Raw genomic sequence first — 19,815 nt, 5'->3', positions numbered from 1 at the left:
TGAGAATAAGACACCCAGAGTTTGCTCTTGTCTCAAAGACAGCATGACCCAGCAAGCAAGAAAAGAGGGCACTTTTGATCACTTCCTAGGGCCACCTTACACCTCACCTCTTGTAAATACCAATAGTAGGAGAGGCCCAGGGTCAACAGAGACAGACAGTTTTGCTTAATTCAAGCTACTTCCAAAGAGATTAAACACACAGGTAGGAATACAGTTTCTCCCCATTCAGGCAGTAATGTGTGAAGTCCAGCACAATGCTGCCTGGCACTGGGGGCAAGTCAGGGATGGCCAATGCCTCCTTTGCATCTGCCTTTCAAGCCCACCCATCACACCCCTGCAGTCTAGGGACCATGAGTGGAGTACTGCCCTGCAGCAACCCCTGGGTGCTCCTGACCCATAACTTATGCTCCTCCCCAGTGCAAGTTGACAAGACCTGACCCCTCCATGTCCAGTCTTTCACCTCTATTCAGCAATGCTGTTACACAGCATCTCCTTTTCCTGCAAAGCCGCCACAGCCAGGCGCAGATGCTCCTTCAGCTGCTTGATTTCCTGCTCTGAGCGCACCTTGATGCGTTTCAGCTCCACGTAGACATCCTGGTATTTCCCTGAGGCAAACCTCTTATCCTGCAGTGGAAGGCAAGGAGTCACAATCCAGACATTGGTATTCATGGGGGAGGGGGAAGGAGAAGGGAGCAGCACAGATGCCCCTAGGTGGAAAGCCAGGAAGATGGAGACCTCAGTCTGAACCCAAGCCCTGGCCTGCTCTGCCTTCCTATGCAGGCAGTGGGAGTCTGAAAGCTGGCCAGAGGCCTCAGACTGCCAAGAAGAGACATCATTGCCCTGGTACAGCAATGGCATCCCCAGAGGTCCAGTTAAAGAGGCAGCTGGGAGGAGGAATTCACAACTGAGATCTATCAAACTACTCAAGGCTGAACAGGTTGGCTCAGTGAGACTGTTCTCTAGAAGCACCTAAAGGGCCGCCCCTTGAGGGAGAAGAGTGTGTACAAGAGGACAGAAGTAGGAGCCATGGGAAACATAGGCATTGGTGTCATGAAGGTTTCCCTGAGGACGAGGGGCATTCAACTGTAGAACAGTCAAAGGGCAGAAGTGATGGAAGCCAGAGGGTTCAAGCCATGGAAAAATAGAAACAGAAAGGGATGCCCATAACCATGCTGCACTGGCAAAAGGGAAAGGTCATACAGTGGAGCTAACCCTCCCTTCATGGTGAGTTACTAAGGGTACAGGAGAGACATGGCCTGGCTGCAGGATGGATGGCATATAGAGGGAGGGGAAATAAAACAGCTGAATTGGAGCCCCACCCAGAGCTGGCCAGGTCTTCCCCACATTTAAGGGCTCCCTTTCTGCAGGTATATGGCATATGCACATGCACACACAGAAAACTGAGCTCCAGAGGGTTAATCTAGGAGGACTGAGCAACCCTGCACAAAATTCCCCCCCAGCAAGCGATGCTTTTCCCAGATCCAGAACTCCCTGCCTCACACTTCAGCAAGGTCTTGGCATCCCTCCTGCCTTGAACTCTACTAAAAGAAGAACACTTCCAGGGGCACCGTACCTTCTGAATCATCTGTAGCTCCTCCCGAAGACACTGAATCTCTTTCTTCAGGTACTGGAGCTCATTTTCTCTCACTCGAAGCAGCACCTGCAAGTAGCAAGTGAGAGAGAATGAAGGGCCTGAGCTGATGCAGCCTGGCTCAGAAACTGCCTCCTTGCTGCAGAGTTTTGGCAGAAGCATGTGCTGCATAGGGTGGGGGTAGGAAGGAAGGGCCCAGAGCACCAGGGCAGGAAGTACTGCAGATCAAGAGTGGGGAGTGCTGGCAGAATGCTAGAGGGGAAGCTTGCGTAGCTCCTTCCTGCATCAGCTGGTGTCATCAGCCTTTGGTGTCACACTTATCCAGGGCCCCTAATACCAGCAGGACACCACCGCTGCTGCCCCTGGCTGCTCCTCCAGGTGTCCAAAGTCCCCAGTGGCTGGCCATGCACGCTCTGAAATTAGGCCAGCACCACATGACCCCAGCAGGTCTCCTTACCTCTAGCTCGCAGGAGCTCCTCTCATTATTGTGCAAGGCCCCATCCCCAGAGCCATGAGCAGCGATGGAGGTCTGTAGCCTCCCAATTTCCTCTGACAGGCGTGCTTGCAGATCCTGGGGACCAAGAGTAGAGTCCATTAGGGCAGTGAACACAGGTGTGTAACAGCTTCCAGACCCTGCCTGATTGGTGTGGCTCTGGCTGACAGCCAGGATCATAACCTCAAGGACCATAACCCCAACCCCCTCCCCATCACATACACACATCCCAGGCTCAGGATAGAGGTGGTTCACGTAGTTCTGTACAGCACAGCTCAGCAATTAAAGGGGTTTCTGGTTCTCCAGGAAACATGCCCCTGGGAACTTTGCCTCTGGGGAAAAATCTCTTGCCTGGTTCTGCCGGAGGAGTTCCTTCCCCTCCTGCTGACAGCACTGCAGCATCTGCTCCCGCTCTTCTGCCTTTTCTGTGAGGTTCCCTATTTCCAGGCACTTCTGGGAGTATTGCTCAGAAAGAACCTGCAGCTCCCGCTTCAGAGAAGCCAGGTCCAACCTGCCACAGATGCCCAATGTTACCAAGGAGAAACAAGGCACCTACTGCACCCCCTTCTACATCCCTATCTGTGTACTGGCACTGCCTTTGCCCACTGAAAGCCTTGACCCTGCACTCTTGTCACTCCCCTGAACAGCTGGTAATCAGAAGATAAAGGTTAGTTGTCAGCACTGAGGGGAGGACAGAGGGCTGGAGGAAAAAAAAAATGTATTCCACACAGATCAAGGCTTCAGCCCTCGTCACCCCTCCACACACACAGTGGCTTCTTCCAGGCACCTCATGTGACAGGAGATGAAATGGAGGAGCCCTTTGAAAAGCTGGGAGAATGAAGGCAGGAAGAATCTGAGCACAGCTGCCTCTGCTGGTGCTTTAGGGACGGGGAGCTGTTGGTTCCTCCCACTGTACCCTGCCATTTTACTGACAGCAGGGAGGGGACTGTCACCTGAAGAGTCAGCACCTCAGTCCATCCTCCCCTGTCTCTGCCTGGGAAGAGGGAAGGAAGCAGCTTAAAGCTAGAAGCTAAAGCCACATTACCAGGGAGGAAGACAAGAGGAATGGAACATAAGGAATACCCCCAATACTAATGTGGCCAGAATCCTCCAACCCTTCCCTGCTGGCTCACTCTGCTCCTTAGATGAGGGGATATCTGAAAGGGACCCCCTGCCACACCCAAGAAACTTGGCCTGGGCACCCTGGGAAGGAAACGTGCAAAGAGACTCCTTACTGGTGCTGCCTCTGAAGGGCGTCAAAGCTGGACCCACCCTCCTGGAAGCTGCGCGTCCTGCCCAGCTCTTTATTCAGCTCCTCCTGGTGGGCCTTCTTCAGTGCTTCAATGGCTAGAAACAAATGGAGACAAATGGAATCAAAGTGACCCAGTCCCAGCTTGGTAATGTTTGGCAGTGGCAAACTAGCTCTGTGTGGTCATCAGGTGTACATTCCCAACTGCTGCTAAAGGCCCTACAACTCCAGGGAGGACTCAGTATTTCCATCCTCTGGTCTGCAGTCAGCACATTCACCATGCTAACACCCATAAACCCAGCCAGTACTGGGTGAGCCACGGATGTAGCTTCTGGAAGCTTCCTGTCATGCCAAAGTGGTGGTAATGGGGTTACATGAGTCTCTCTGTGCACAATCAGATGTAAGGATCAGGTTTTTAAAATGGACCCACAACACTATACTCAAGAAAAAGAGCCTGAAGACATGGGAATGGGAAAGAGAGAGAGTAATCTGGCCTCAGTCCAATCTGGCACAGTGCACCCAGCTGTCACTGAAGAGCCATGGGACCACATGTGACCAGACCATGCATGGTATCAATAACCATCTGCCACCTTCTGTTAGCTGAGTTGCTCACTCCTTACTTCCCTGATCAAAGGGTGGAGCTTTGTGGGAATGGAATTCCAAATCTCAGTTTGGTCCCAGCATGCAGAAGCCCATGATGCAGAGGGGCATATTCACAGGGGATGCATGGTCCTCTTCACTACAGGGTCTTAGAGGCCACAGAAAACAAGGCAGACCAACTACCATACTCCTACCTATCACAAGATCTTTTCAGAAAGGTCTCATTAGCTCTGTCTTGGATCTCAGCAAGTGACCAGCTCATTGCAAAGCTGAAAGGGTAATCGCTGATCCATGGAGGCACATCTGCTTACTCCAGAGGCTACAATTAACATTGGGATGCCTAGTGCTGCTCATACCCAGAGAGCAAGGATTGCTGTCTAAACATACCAGAATGTGGGGGCAGACTGAGGTGAAGTGACCAGCCCAAGGACCTGCATGTGGCCACTAGCATAACTGGGGACAGAGCCCAAAATATTGACTCCCAGAGCAATGCTTGGCCAACTTGCATCCCTTCAATGCTGTAGAGATTACACTGTTTTCTTTTGGCAGGGCCCAATCCCAGAGATGCTGGCACTGACTGAGGACAGCAGGAATCAATGGTGCTTATCACCTCATTGAATCAGGCCTGTAGCTAGGTTTGTTCCCCAACCTGCGGCGTTTCCAGAGGTTCAAGGCATCCTAGGAGAGAAAGTGCTTGGAAAGAAAGTGAGTGGGGTTTGAAAGAGAGCTGGCAGGAAGGAACTTATGGTGAGGATCTCTCCTCAACGTGAGAGACATCTCTTCAGGTAGAGGACCTCAGCTCCAGGCCCTACCTGCAGCTGTAGCTGCTGCCTCCTCAGCCAGGAGCCTCTCCTTCTCCTGTTGCAGCCGCTCCAGCTCCCGCTGGTGATGCCGCTGCAGCTCTGCCATGACCTGCTGGTGGGAAGACTCCATCTCTGCCAAGCTGCGCTCACAGGCCTCCTGCCACGCAGAAGAGGGGAGAAAGGAAAGGAATGCCGTTAGAGGACAATGAGTCCAGGAAGCGGGTGGGCCGGGCAACAATTGGACTGACAGAGACAGATAAACTATTGCGCCTCCTCTGACCCTCTCCACTCAGTTGCATGCTGTTCTCAAATTGCACGGGGCCACTTGAGCAGTCGGCAGAAGCACTGCAGTCGCTGGGCACCCTGTGGCAGATGCAGCAAGTATGCTGCTGCTGAGGTGCCACACCAGCTCTGCAAAAGGCAGAAGCTGCATCCAGCCTGGGGGTTCCACTAGCAAAGCCACAACTGTTGGGGCAGGTGTAAGCTCATCACAGCTCTGACAGAAACACTTTGTAACAGGCAAGGCCACAGGGCCATGTCCCACAATCCTCTCTTCATACACCTTGGATGTGCAAGAGACAGCTAACAATGCAGACCTTCCAAGCATCATAATTAGCAGTGGAGTTTGCTTAGCTTCTACCTCTAAGCTATTGTTCCAGGCTCTCTGTAACCTCAAGGAGCCACTTTTGCCTTCGTAACATCCAGGACATTTGGTAACATTTGCAGCTAGAGTTCTTTATTTTATAAAAGCCCCTGGAGCATTGGCTGATAGTTGAGAGCCAATTCCCTTTGGTAGTCCTGAGGCTGCTGCCCCCTCACCTCCACAGACCCCAGTGGGACACGCATTGCACCCTGGAAAATGACTGGAAAATACAGAAACTATTGCTGGGTTGGGCGAAGTTCTGGGACCTGTGGTCACCAACTGCTGTACCACCAACATTAGAGAGGAGGGTGGCTGCTATCTGCTCTAGGTGGACAGTAAAAATCACCCTGAAGGCTCCAGAGGAGTAGTCAACATAATCCTCACCCACAATTTGCTCTGCTGTCTTGTGATTTATCTTGAAACTGGCTATGAAACCCTGGAGAGTGAAGAGGGAGAATCACAAAAAAGCCCTCTTTTAATGGAAGGGCAGTTGGGGCCTGATTTAAAAAACTGACTCTTCCAACCTGTTTAATTAAGGAAGCTGATTAAACAGCATGGGCCCTGCAGAGAGTAATATTCATCAGGCCCCCAGCACTGCTGCTCACTGGCTGCATTAGATACCACGTGATACGGAGGCTTTATCTGTGAGGGATCAATTGCAACAGGACAGTTACCTGACTGGGTTACTTCAAGACAGCCTCTCTTGAGAGTTTACATGTGTAACAGGAATCACATGAGCATGGTGACGCTAAGGCCAGAGCCCAAGAGGCACATCCTTTCACCCCCAGGACAGAGAAGGTGCACAGGACCTTGCAAAGTAGGTCTCTTATTGCCCTTTTTTCCAGCTGAATGAGCTCACTTCAAGGCCACAGAAAGATTAAAAGGTTGAGGGTTACCACCTTAGCTCCCTGGGCACTCAACACTCCTCCTCCCTCTCCTTGTTGGGAAGCATTTTGCCAGAGACTTGACTGAGGGAATGAAGCATGCCCAGTGTCAAGGGAGTTGCCCTCAATCATGAGCACATGTTCTGTGATGGCTGCACAGAGGAAGCTATGCTCACTGATGACTGGCACACAGGGTGTTAGTCCTGAACATAAGAAACACTTTGCTGGGTCTGACCATAGGTTAAGCCTACACTACCCTGTTTTGCACAGCAGTAGAGTGCAGATGCTAAATGGGAAAAGTATTTAAGCACAGCATATCCAGACTTACTTGTCCCCTCCCCTCCAGCTTCATTCAGAGGCCTAGGAAATCCTAATTTTGAGGCAGCATCCCCTAACTCTCATGTTTGATACCCACTAAGAGAAGACAAATTTGTCCAATCCCCATTTAACTCAGTTAAATTTTCAGCCCACAACATCCTGTGGCAATGAGTTCCTTGACTTAACAACATGCTGTGTGACAAAGAGCCTCCTTTCATTTGTTTTAAACCTGATAACTAATAATTCTATTCTATGCCCCTTAGTCCTAGTGTTGAGGCAGATATCAGAGAACAAGTCCTTGTTTACTTTTTCCACAGGATCCATGGTTTTAGACTTTTATCAGCTGTCTTTTTTCTAGCCCTGGCCATATCCTTATGTTATGTCCAACCCCGCTACTCCCTTCCCACATTGAACACCCTCCCCCCCCAACCAAAATAAAAGGCAGTCAGTTATTCCTGGCAATGGGGAGAGCAGCTCATGAGAGTGCAGACGCACATAACAATTAAACCATTCCCACATGCCAGATTGGGAACTGTTTCATATTTGTGTGTGAAGTGCTGGGGCTCCGACACTAGGTGGGAGTGAGAACCCAGTTTACATGCCTCTTAGTGGACAAGTTGGAGGGGGAGTGCTTGCACCCATGCTTTAAGGGTCCCAGGAGGTGGGCAACATGTAGCTGGGGGAGTTTTCACTTCTCTCCTAAACACACAAGTTCAATAAACTTCAATAGCCTGGAGTTGATTGAAGTCTGAGGTCTGCTTGCCTGACTAGGGGTGGGGGCAGGCATGGAAGAAGTGCTTAGACCCATGCTTTTGGGTTCCCAGGGGCTGCAGCGAGGACATGATGAGCAGCTACAGTCAAGTAGGGAGTGAGGACACAGCTGGTTGTTAGAAAGATCGCCTTTATTGAACAAACAGTGCAAGGAGCTCTGTGATAAACTGTGCCAACAAAAGGAAAGAGAAATGACAGCAGAATTCTGTCTGGGTATGACAGCAGAGAGTTGCAGCAGTTGGGAGTGGCGGTGAGGAGTGATGCACTGTGGGATACCTGGAGGACTGACCAGACCCCTGTCATGGAATGCTTGATGTTCACACATAACACTGAAACTGGTTCACAGTGAACTGGTACAAAAATAGTACTTGATTTTCCAGGTACATTTTTTAACCATTCCAGTCAGCTTTTAAGTCGGTGTAACAGGCTCATATGTCTGTTTGCATGAGGTTTAAACTGGATTTCATCCAGTTTAAGTGTTATGTGTGTCCGTCCCTGGAAACTGAACAAGCTACCCTCTATTTGCTGAGACTTGAGTGCTGCCAACCTGCAACATCAACAAGATCCAGCTACACCCTGGCTACTCTTGGCACAGCAGAGGCTCAGGTCAGTCCCATACCTTTGGACTGAGCTACCTTTGACCAGAGGCTTTGATCTGTACCCTCTGAGGCTTTCAGACAACCACACCTAAGTTGCAGGGTCTGTAAATCTGTGGAAGGTCTCGGTCAGTTCCTTCATCTGAGAGTCTTAATACATACTAAACTCACACATGACCCCGCCCTGAAATTCACTCCTGAGGAGGGAGACAGCTTCCCAAGCCAGGCCAGTGCCACCAAGGTGTTGTGGTATAGTAGTCCCATCCCTCAGCGTGACTCCACTCCAGCAACACTGGACAGAACCCCTTCAAATTATGCCCTTATGCTTTGCATGGGCCTTTGGGCACCAGATTCTTTAAGGGCTGGCATAACTCATCAACCGCTGTGTCATTAACGTGATAGCTGGGCTCCCTTCTGGTTGCCATGGCAATACTAATTAATGTAATGTGTGCAAGGTAATCGAGATAGGTGGAAATCTCCTGTCTCCCTCAAATCTCTATCCTGCCTGGAATCTGAGCAGACTAACAGCCGAGAGGGGCTTCTGGCCTGCTGCTGACCCTCCTCACCTGGGAGATGTAGCCCCGAGGCACACTGCCATCTCCATGGGGCTTTGCAGTGTCACGAAGGCTCTCACCACCAACACGACAGGATTCCAGCTGTGCCCTCAGGGACTGAACCTGTGCCAGGAAGCCAGGATATGAAATCAACTCAGCTATGGGAGAAAAGGCCCCAATTCAGAATTTACGTGCTATATTCCAGCCAGACCAAACCAGCCTGGGCAATGAGGAAAAAAACCAAAGGAAATGTGTTTCTATGGGAACCCTAATTGACCTCCTGTATCAAGGGGAAGGGGATATCACAGTGAGGTAGGACCCAGCTGGTCAGCCTAGGAAGGTGAAGGGACAAGGCCCTCCATCAAGACACGTGTAGCATGAACCACACTCTCCCTGACAGACAAAAATGCAGCTAAAAGGGTTTAGAATGAGGGGCTCACACCCTCCATATGCAAGTAGAGACATACTCCTTGCTCAATGGGAAAGTAGTGAGGAGCACTCCTGTCACAAAGGACAGCGCAGAGGTTTGGGATTGCTTGGGCATTACGGCATAAAAGTTTAATCGCAAGTCTCAACTCAAGGCAAGCCAGTGGCATTTCACCACATGACACTAGGCCTGAGCTTGGCCAAGCTGTCTATATATAAGCAAGCTGTTTCTCCAAACGCAGGCCTTAAGCTGCTGGGGAAACTGTATGGGCTATGAGTGCAATGTGAGCTAAAGCTCTCATACTTCAGATAGGAAGCAAAGGACATTGCTTTCCCAGCATCACAACCTTACCCCACAAGAGATGTAACCTCCATCAGCTAAGCCCAACCTGGAGGAGCATGAAAGTGCTGGGGCTCCCTCTGCCAAACTGAGAAAAAGCAAACATGGTGCCAGAGAGCAAGTCAGCTCCTACCTCCTTCTCCAGTGCTTCACTGGTGTCCCCATGGCCCTCTCTGCTCTGGTTCAGCAGTGCTGTCAGGGGGACCCGCTTGGACTCCTTCAGGGGCAAGCATTCCAGCTCCAGCCACTTCTTCTCAATCTCTTCCTTCAGCCGACTGCGCTGCTCCTCAGACAGGGACTGGCCCATCGACTCCTTCTCACACCCCTTGCGGAAGACATCCCGAGCTGGGCCATCAGTCTGCAGGACTCCACTGTCAGGAGCCTCGAACCACTTCCGCCTCTCCTCCGAGCGAACGGCCAGGTCCCGTTCCAGCTCCTCGTGCTTGAATGTTCTGTCAAAGACCCTCAAACTCCCTCTTGTCCGCTGTGGGGACCCTTGGTTCAAGGGGCCTTGCTGCAGGGGGGACAGCTCCACATAGTCGAAAGCCTGGCGCTGCCCGTCTGCCTTCCGGTAACTGCCCTTGGAGATAACCTCTGACCCCATGCCTGAACGCTGCTCCTCTGAACAGAGGGAGCTTTTTTGGGGTACATAACTACGGAAGGAGTTTTCCTTGTTGCAGTCAGACAGCCTGAAATGGGAGCACGAGCCCATGAGGGAGACACAGTGCTGGGAGTAATGCAAGCAAGTGTTGTGCAAACTACCCACACATGCTTCTGCCAATGCACCCAGGCCTACCTTGCTGCCACACCCTTGGGTAGCCCAGCCCTGGGAACCTCCTGACCACACGCGTGCACGCACACACACACCCCTGTTCAGCAGCTCTGTGATAAGAACAGTTTCCACATGACATGAAGAACCAGAACTGGCTCTTAAGATGCTAGCTGCCACTTGCAATCATTGAGTCTGAGCTGTGGACTTATGCTCACCAGCCCAGCTATGCTCTTCAGAGCTCCTCCCCTCCCATGACCAAGGAGACTCCTTCCTTCTCCCCTTTCCTGTGTAGAAAGGATGAAAAACTTGGCAGTACCTCTTCTTTTCAGGCACTTACACTAAAATTTGTTTGGGTAGGGGAAGAGATGGTGGCAAAACTGGGGGAAGACAAGAATGGGACACTGCACAGAGGGCTGAGCAAATAACAAGTAAAAAAGTCACCCCCCCATTCACAGGAATCATAGAAAAGTAGGGCTGAAAGGGACTTAAAAAGTTATCTAGTTCAGCTTTATGCTCAAGGAAGGATCATCCCCAAATAAACCATCCCCGAAAAGTGTCTGTCTAACCTGCTCTTGAATACTTCCAAGGATGGAAATTCCACGGTGTCTCTTAGGTGCCTGTTACAATGCTTGACCACTGTCATAGGCAGAAAGTTCTTCCCAATATTCAACTCAATTACCTCTGTTGCAGGTTGAGGCTATTGCTCCTAGTTTAGTCTCTGTCACAGAGAAAAGCCCATCTCCATCCTCTCTATAGTCACCCTTCAGGTAGTTGAAGACTGTTAAAGTCCCCCCACTCAGTCTTCTCTTCTCCAGACTAAATAACCCTAGCTCTTCCAGCCTCTGCTGATAAGCCTCAACTTCATACTTCAAAGGATCCTATACAGCAGATTCAGGGAGAGCTCCTCTGTTGTTAGGTCACCTGACAGTACCTTGAATGCAAGGCCTCAGGAGTTCCTCCTGCACTCCCCAACTGATCCTGTAAGGATGATGGAATATTTACACCAGCATAAAAGTAGTGGACAAAAGATGCAAACTCCTAAATTGTGGTAACTTTACCCAATGTGGAGAACTGCCCTAGAAAGATGCCACTGGAGTTTCACCCTGATTAAGTTTAGGTTCCATCTGTCCACCTTCAACATGGGGTGACAGTCTGCTAAAGGCAACAGGCATCCCCCACACTGTCTACTGACTGTTCCTAGCCATGGGACAGATTCACATCTGCCCTGTCCTATTCCTGGTGAAGTTTATACTACTGTACCAAACTGGTGTCATTTATGTTGGGGCACGTGTTCATCTCTCCTTGTCCCATGCCTGTGATGTGGGCCTTTAAAGGGTTATCACTGGTGCATACCAATGCAAGTGGCAAGGCACCTCCTCCCACTCCCAGATGAGTTGAAGAGACGTCCACTATTCCCTGTCCAATGTACCAACCCAGATAGCCATCTCAGTAGTAAGGAGCAGCATGGGTGCTGAGGCAGAGGGAACGTTCCCAGAGATACGTACTTGGTGACATCTGGAGCACTGGCAGGACGCACGTTTTTCCTCAGTGCCTCAATCCAGTTCCTCCGGATTCCTGAGGTCATCGCTGATAGAGTGAAGACAGCATCTTTCGTCTGAAAGGGAGAACCGAAACACCACTCTCCAGTCAATGTCCTGCTCATTGCCATGAAAGACAGTGGGAGAAAACAGTGGGTTTGAGATAGGGAGGAGGCAATACCTCATTCACCCTCCCGTGACAAGGTACCTGCCAGTTCTGCCTGATGGTATCTGCCTTTGGTACCTTACAGTCAGAGAAAAGCCATCACTTAGAACTTAACCCTACAGGCCCCTCTACTCTCCTCAGTCATACCAACAAGAGGCAGAAAGGCTCAGAATGAGGTCAGCTCACCACCCAGACATGGCCAACAAGGGGCTAACTGGTCAGGCACGAGGAACAGTCATGGTGAGATTTGCTGGCCAGCTCCCAAGGAACCCTCACTCTTAAAGATGTCCCAATTTCTATTCCATTAGGAGCACACACAGGCAGAAACAATCCCTAGTAGCTGGGGAGTTTTTTTTTTTTTCTTTCATTGCAGCATCCCACGGCTGTGAAAAAACTTGTAAAATAAGTGTTTTAGTGACAGCAAAGGTATCTCTGGTGGTGCTGACACAGTAACCCTGAATGAATTGCACTGAAATCACTTCACCTGTGGCCTCCTATACCACCCTTTCCCTACAGCGCCTTGGAGCCGATTCAGTCAGCAGGCTAAACAAACCCAGAGACAGTCTCTGCTCTAATGAGCTCACATTCCCAGTCAGTGAGCAGACAACTAGCAGATACTGTTTGCAGACAGTGTGAGGAGGCAGAGGGAACAGAACAATCCCCAATTACCTAGTGACCAGCATTCCTGCATACCAACCTAACCCCTAACCTAACCACTATCAGGCACTGTGTAGATACTCACATGTATCTGGAAGCCGTAGTTGCGTTGCACTGCATATTCTGTCACATCTGTGCAGGAGTGCAAGTCAATCTCACCATCCAGCTCATCAGCCTGAAATGCCCCTCAGACAGTCAGTGAAAGTTATAGCCCTGAGACAGCCTCCATCATCTCCCCAGTGCTTCCTGCATCATGGCTGGAATCATGAAATCCCCTATCCTCCACTCTCAACCTGCACCTGCCCAAGGAGTCTTTCTTTTCCCCACCTTTGCTGGAGCCAGATTCTCTATGATCTCTGCGTTTCAATTGTTATTCTTCTTGAGGCATTTGCAGAATTAGCTGACAGGGAAGTTGCAACTGAGCCACATAATAAGCCCTGGCAGCATTGCAGTCAGCTTCCACTGGGAGCCGACCACAGACCCTGCACCAGGACTGACTCTCTGCTCTCCCTACATACAGGCAGTGAGGGAAGGATAAGGTGCATTCCCATTCTTACCTCTTCAGCACTGGAGTCCCTGTAATATCTCAGGCTTGAGTCAGTCAGCACAAACCAGTGCTTCTTCCACTGCAGACAGAACAGTTAAGGGGAGGAGACAAGACGACGACAGACCGAGGGAAGAGAAAAGATGAAAATGCTAAGAAAATACTTTGGAAGGGGGAAGTTTCTGCTTACAACCCTCTTGTCCACAGGTCTGACTACCTCCCCTTTCCCCTCTAAACATACCTCCTCCACCTTCATCCTTTTAAGAGTCAACCGGGAAAGGGACAGTGAGAAGGGTTTGATGGGACTCTGTACGGGACATCTAACAAATCAAGCACCCAAGCAGAAATTCAACAGCTGCTTCTCTCCACCAAGAAACAGCGTGACTATGCAGAAGGAAAGGCTCTGGATACACAGGAGTCTCCAATGGGGACTAGATGTCCATCTTACCTCTCCAGGCCCATCCAGTATGGACATCCATCCTTTCTTGAAATTGAGGAGATCTGGCTGGAAAAAGGAGGACAGAGCAGGGGTTAATACAGGTTGCGAGAAAAGGCAGGGTTAGGAGGTCAGGACTGACACCAAGTTCAAAACATCACACCTTCCGCCAGGGAGTGAAGGAAGAGCCCACAGGTTTAGAGAGGACAGAGGGGTGAGGGGGGCAACAGTCCAGCCCTATTCCCACTAAACCCAAATGGATCAGGAACCAAGCAGCAGAGGTATGGCTCTGAAAAACACCAGGCAATCACAGCTCCAAGAAGCAGCCCAGGAGATAAAAATGACAGAAAAACATGCACCACAAAAGCTCCCTAAGTGACTGGAGATTGTTACAGGTTTCCTACTTCCTGGTGGAGGAAAAGCCGGAAGTAATTACATCTGGAAGGAGTTTGATTCCCGGGAACTACCCAAACCTCCTCCAGATCTGGCATCACTCCGGAGTCCAGAGAGATGCTTCCTCCATTATCAACAACACCATTACTTATTAATAGCTTGGCTGTGTAGGAGCTGAACAGTGCCATCTCCAAAGAACAGATAGGGAAATATGTGATGTTAAGTGACTTGCCCAGGGCCATCAGGTGACTCAGCCAGGGTTGGAGCTTGGAAATAGACTCTTTTCTGAAATGCAAGAGTTCTGCTCTGCTAAACAGGCCTCCCCTTTACTCTCCCTGACTCCCCCCTATCAGACATGTGCACAGCTTGTGACCTATCCTAGCCCTCCCAAATGAATATGAAGGGGAGAGTGGGGCAGGGCCTAACCTGTATCATCATTCATGGCAGAGATATCACTCTCCCCACCTCATCCCAACCAGTTCTGCCTCCTTTCAGGGCTGGAGCTGTAGAGAGCTGACTCAGAGAACAGTCTCTCCTTTGCTTTACTAACCCAAACACGCCAGATCCATCCCTTCATTGCCTTCCACAGAGTTGCATCAAGAATGAGTCTGGCTCAATGGCCATATTCTCAATGAGATCTGTGTCTCATTCCCTCCCCCCTCGCCCCCAACTTAGTCAAGCACCAGTGATGTAACCTGGGGTGGACAGCAGTAGAGAGAGGCTGGGGACAGAGAAGGAGAGGAAATGTCAGAGCTGTACCTGGAAGTTGTCTGCATCTGGTCTGCCAATTTCGGGGAGGCTGCCGGGTGTGCCTGACTGCCACATGCTCCACCCAAGAAGGGGCTGGTGTGTGTGTCAATGTGTTTGTGAGGGGGCAGTTCAGCAACTGGATGGGTGCTCTATGCCCCAAGGACTTCCGATCAAACCAGGAAATGTCCACCTGGTGCCAACTGACCCCCGCAAGCCCAGACCTCCGGCAGCCTAGCTGGGCAAAACTTTCTCCGCTTTCATTTCCCAGCTCTGAGCTCTTGGGTTACACCCAAGGTTACAGCAGACAGCAGCAGCAGTGAGCATGGGATGGCCCCAAATTCAGCTAGCCTATTGGTTAGAGTGCAGAGTGGGGAGGACATGGAAGGGGCGGGCCACCTGTTGCTACAGTTGCAAACCCAACCTATCAGGGTCCCCCTGGGCTGGAGGTGTCAGATTGCAGGCACTGGATACACGGGCAGGAGCAGATACGTGTAGAAGCCAGAGCCAGGTGGCCTAGGGTTCCACTGCTCACCTCCGACCGGGGACAACAACTACAGACTGAAACACACATACACACGTGTGCGTGCGTGCGTGCATACACAGGAATGTGTCTGTTCCCCTTAGCCTTTCATGCTTTTGCTGATATCTCTGCTTGGTTACTGCTTCTGGAGGGACTCCTCCTCACCTCACCCTGCCAAAAACCCCTTTCCTCTTGTGGCTGCAACTCCACCTTCATGCTGTCACCCCTTGGGGTAAGGCATGAAGGGAAACAAGGCATAAAATCCATCATGCTGCGATGCACGTGTGGAATGCATATGCGCGTGCACACACAAGCCAGTTGCTCCGGGCTCACTGAACAGTGCCAGTGCCGCGTTTGCTTTCGTCCCACCCCTCCATCCCTAGACACAGTGCTGGATCATTCTGCGTTACACCAGATGTCCACACTGTTGCTTCCCGGAAACTACACAATGAGTAACAGATACCCCTGGATGTCAGAAAAACAACAGAACCATGAGCAACAGAACAGCAGGGAGTTGCAAAGAATAGTTTGACTGGCCGGGTAACTTCCCTTAAAACATTAGAGGCTGAACCATCAGAGGGAATGCAATGCATGTAAGGTAGCAGGGCTTTGAGGAAAGCATTTGATTAAGTGTCTTCGCAAAACCTGAACCAAGGATGCGTGTCCCATGAGCTTGGGTAGGAACACAGGCGTGCAGATTAAAACCAGGCTGAGATCATACACAAAGGGGAATAATAGAGAAAGAGACAGGAAGGAAAGATGCCTAGCTGGCATTATCATCGGGATTGGTGTTAGGGCTCATCTCCTCTGAAGCCTACTGTGTGGTGGTATTAATCACCCAGTTAATTGACAATAGCAAAGCAGATTAAACTGGGAGAAGCTATAATTGGCAGTGAAAATTGAGAAACATTAAAGGGCTAGAGGTAGTAGAAAAAAGGCAAGGACAGAGGTAGTAGAGTTATCCAATCAAATTCTGACCCTTACCCCAGCCCAGTGTTGTGACCTTAAAGGCCCCAAAATGAATTTGCCCAGTACGTGGCTAGTATCTGTGCTGCCTCCCTAACCGTGCACCTGGGTTAGAAAGGGCCATGGCTGTGGCCATTTGCAAATATTTCAGGCTGCATAGGAGTCCATAGGCAGCTGGGTGTGGTTGTCATAAATGAGAACAGCCCCAGTGAACTTACACTGGGGCCAGAACTAGAAGAGATGCTCAAGTAATATAAAGCTACCTTTGCATCCCTGCCCTCCAGGTGGACAGTCTATAATAGGATTTTCAAGGAGGATGGTATGGAAGCCAGCCCGTAGGCAGAATATCAAACAAGAACACACTTGGGACAGTGTTAGATACTACATCTGTGGAAAATTGCTCTGAAATGCAGATTTGATAGGACAGGAACACCTGGAAAATCACAGATGACAGACAAGCATGAAATAGGATGCCGGAGCAGAGCACAAACAAGTACACCCCGAAATGCAGTTGTAGGCTGCAGCTGCAGAGGCCTGAGGTTTCACAGCAGTGGCCTGGGCTTTGGTGTGACCACACCTAAAATGCTACATTTGCTTCTTGTGAGCCACAATGCTAGAAAGGTAGATGAGCTGGAAGGACTCCAGGGAAGAACTGACATGAGCAGGGGACTGGAATGGCTGGCTTAGGCTAAGAGATTAAACAGGGTTGACTATGCCTAGGCAGCTATAGAGGCTGTGATAACAGTCTGCAAATATCTGAAGAATGTAAACACCAAAGAAGGAATGGAATTACTGAGGGTGGCACAAGGGGTTGTAGCTGGAAATAAGAAAATTAAAAGAAGAAAAGGAACAGGCTTCCTGGCCACTAGGGCTATGCAATAGGGTGGAGGCCCTGTTGCTTTGGGACTTTTAGCACCAGACTGAAGAGAATCTCAGGGAAGTACCCCTAAAATAACAACCCTGCCTTGACTGTCTGGGAGGTCCTTTCCATTTCCAGCACCCCTCATCAGGTGAAGCAGCTCCATCACATGCATCTCAGGAGCAGCCCCACAATCTGTCATACAGTGATTCTTACATTGTCTTTTTCAGCTCCAAAGACACCCACTTGCCTACTTATTTATACTAGGGAACAGTTCGGAACTGGACACAGAAATATTCTTGGCTCTGTTTGGTGGAAGTGAATTCAGTCCTGTCTCTGGCTCAGAGGCAAACAAAGCTCCCAAGTCCGCTCAGGCTACCAAAACAAGTAGAGGACTGTGCTCTCCCCACCCCGTGAGAAATGCCTTCAGGCACAGGGATTCTCAGGCCAGCCTGTCGCCTCCATTATTTAACTGTGCTCCCCGACTTGCCCTCCAGCGCCTGGGTGTGTCTGTGCCAGTACAGACTGCCAGTCACCATCCCTCACTAGCTTCAGCAGACAGCAGTGCCCTCTGCCTCGCTCTCTTAACCACACCCTCTTTTACATCCCAGATGGTTCAATGCAATGACCCTTTGCCTCTAAAATAAAGCCCAAAGCCAAACCCTGACCAGGGCCATTCATTACATGAGTTTGGCAGGTCTTGCCCTAGTTCCTCGTCACAGATTTGCCATCTCTGCCCATGGTTGAACAATTTGGGGTTGAACAATTTGGGACAGTGATACGTCCCAATCAGGCTGAGGAATCAGGGGCATAGTGCAAGGGAGACCCAAGGGTGGCACCCTGCACATCAGGTCTGAGGGGCTGGGAGAAGAGGCAGAGGCTATAACAAGAAAACTCCAGGTTTAAATACCTAAACTAAATCTACATCTTGAGCCTATCTGATTAGAGATAACAGCCACCCTGCCCCAGTCACAGGCAACACTTTGTGCTTTCTCAAGGCAGAAGCACTTCTCAAAGCAGAGAGAATACAAATGAGCACAGAAAAGGAGGTGCGGGGGTGGGGGGTGGTAGGAAAAGGAGGAAAGCTTCCCTAAGATACAAGGCAGCTTCTCAGCAGGGAGCACCACTCCCATCTCCTGCCTGAGCAGAGTTCCTGCACCATCAGCCCCCCCCTGCCAGCCCCAGCATCCCAGGTTTGAGAGAGGAGGAAGAGGAGGGGTGTCATCAGGAAGGACAGGAAAGGCTGCAGGATGTTGCGGTGCTGTAAGGAAATGCCGACTGATGGCTCGGGATGGAGCTCAGGGTCAGATGGCGTCATTGGGTGCCCCCAGCCAGTTCCAGCAAGACTCCATCCAGCCCTGGCCACCAGCCCGTCCCCTCACGTCATGGCGCCTCTGCTAGGGTGCAGCCCACAAGCCAGCCAGACTCAAGAGCGCCTATGCACTTCTCCGCCTCCCAATCCAACATGTGTCCAAGCCTGCCTCTGGCCAGCTGGAGAGAAAGAAAGAACCCCACTGCCCTTTTTCACGCTTGTCTCCCTCTTCCACGTGCACAGCAAACCCTCACCTTGCAGAAGACCCTCCTGCCTTCGCAAGGGCACATGGGATCAGCCCCCACGGTCTACCACCTCAGCACTGAACTACCACTGCCTGTTGCCACCAGCCCTGTTAAGTGGTACCAGGCCTATACTCCCTCCAGGGGGCCACTCCTGGCCTGGGTCTCCTAGCCCCAAAACCAGCTGGTCGGTCCCTCCATGATGCTGCCTGGCTGCCCCAGGACACTACCACACCCCGTTTCTCTCCCAGCAGCCACTGCTCATTTTTGCTATGGCATTTGATGGAGGCACTGGCCCAGGGACCAGCACCCAGGGGGGCCGCAGCAAAGGGCTTTAGAGGAACCCCTCAGGCAGGATGCGGTAACTAGGCTGGATAGACAGACCCAAATATCCCCTTTAACCAGGACTCGCATACACTCACCCCCCCCCCCCAAACCAGGCCACTCACACACAGGCTACCACCCACACACGTGTCCCCCTGAACCAGGAGTGTGACACAACCACACCCTCCCAAACCAGGAGTGTCACCTACCCCCCAAACCAGGAGTGTCACCCCCCTCACACATTGGAACCAGGAGTGTTACACCCCCTCCCCCAAACCAGGAGTGTCACCCCCGCACACACATGAACCTGGAGTGTTATACTCCCCCTCAAACCAGGAGGATCTCACCCCCGCCCTGAACCATGTGTCACTCACACCCCAGCTCCTCTCCCCCACCCAGGACCAGGAGTGTCACATCTTCCCCCCCAACCAGGAGTGTCACCCCCCCCAAACCAGGAGTGTCACACACACCCCTCCCTGAACCAGGCGTGTGACACCCCCCCCAACCAGGCGTGTGACACAACTACACCCCCCCAACCAGGAGTGTCACCCCCCCCACACACGAACCAAGAGTGTTATACTCCCGGCCAAACCAGGAGCATCTCACATCTCCCCTCCCCCAAACCACATGTGTCACTCACACCCAGCTCCCCCCCCGAACCAGGAGTGTCACATCCCCCCCACAGGAGTGTCACACACACACACCCTCCCTGAACCAGGAGTGTCACACTCCCCCAACCAGACGTGTGACAACCACCCCCCCACACACGCGAACCAGGAGTGTTACATTCCCCCCCCCAAACCAGGAGCATCTCACACCCCCCTCCCCTGAACCATGTGTGTCACTCACACCCAGCTCCCCCCCAAACCAGGAGTGTCACCCCACACACATGAACCAGGAGTTACACCCCCCCCCAACCAGGCGTGTCTCACACACACACAGAACCAGGAGTGCCCCCACCAGGCGCTCTCGGCTCGGCTCGGACACACCCAGTCCCGGCGGGGACCCAGCGCGGCTCATCTCCGCCTGCAGCTGCAGCGCTGGCCCCGGCCCCGCCTGCCCTCAGGC

The 19,815-nt window shown here is 51.4% G+C and overlaps 1 protein-coding gene across 3 annotated transcripts in view; it reads right to left on the bottom strand.

Annotated features, from left to right (window-relative positions):
- TRIOBP (TRIO and F-actin binding protein) overlaps positions 1-19,815 on the bottom strand; it is a 36,450-nt gene that overhangs the window by 2,246 nt on the left and 14,389 nt on the right. The window contains exons 1-13 of one of the 3 annotated variants that reach the window (XM_019544892.1): positions 14,534-14,854; positions 13,394-13,450; positions 12,959-13,027; positions 12,487-12,576; positions 11,546-11,655; positions 9,402-9,957; positions 8,515-8,625; positions 4,746-4,893; positions 3,320-3,431; positions 2,436-2,595; positions 2,049-2,162; positions 1,574-1,660; positions 461-624 (exon numbers count right to left, since the gene is read on the bottom strand). In XM_019544892.1, the coding sequence (XP_019400437.1) occupies positions 463-624; positions 1,574-1,660; positions 2,049-2,162; positions 2,436-2,595; positions 3,320-3,431; positions 4,746-4,893; positions 8,515-8,625; positions 9,402-9,957; positions 11,546-11,655; positions 12,487-12,576; positions 12,959-13,027; positions 13,394-13,450; positions 14,534-14,599 (1,842 nt within the window). In that variant the 5' untranslated portion in view covers positions 14,600-14,854 and the 3' untranslated portion in view covers positions 461-462. Of the gene's footprint in view, positions 1-460; positions 625-1,573; positions 1,661-2,048; positions 2,163-2,435; positions 2,596-3,319; positions 3,432-4,745; positions 4,894-8,514; positions 8,626-9,401; positions 9,958-11,545; positions 11,656-12,486; positions 12,577-12,958; positions 13,028-13,393; positions 13,451-14,533; positions 14,855-19,815 lie in introns of those variants that run through there. The other 2 variants (XM_019544890.1, XM_019544891.1) reach the window with 2 other exon arrangements.

This window comes from Crocodylus porosus, unplaced genomic scaffold (assembly GCF_001723895.1).
Source record: "Crocodylus porosus isolate Cpor-Errol unplaced genomic scaffold, CroPor_comp1, whole genome shotgun sequence".
Taxonomy (NCBI): domain Eukaryota; kingdom Metazoa; phylum Chordata; order Crocodylia; family Crocodylidae; genus Crocodylus; species Crocodylus porosus.
Note: the sequence above shows the minus strand (reverse complement) of the source record. Positions and strands in the feature narration are given on the sequence as shown.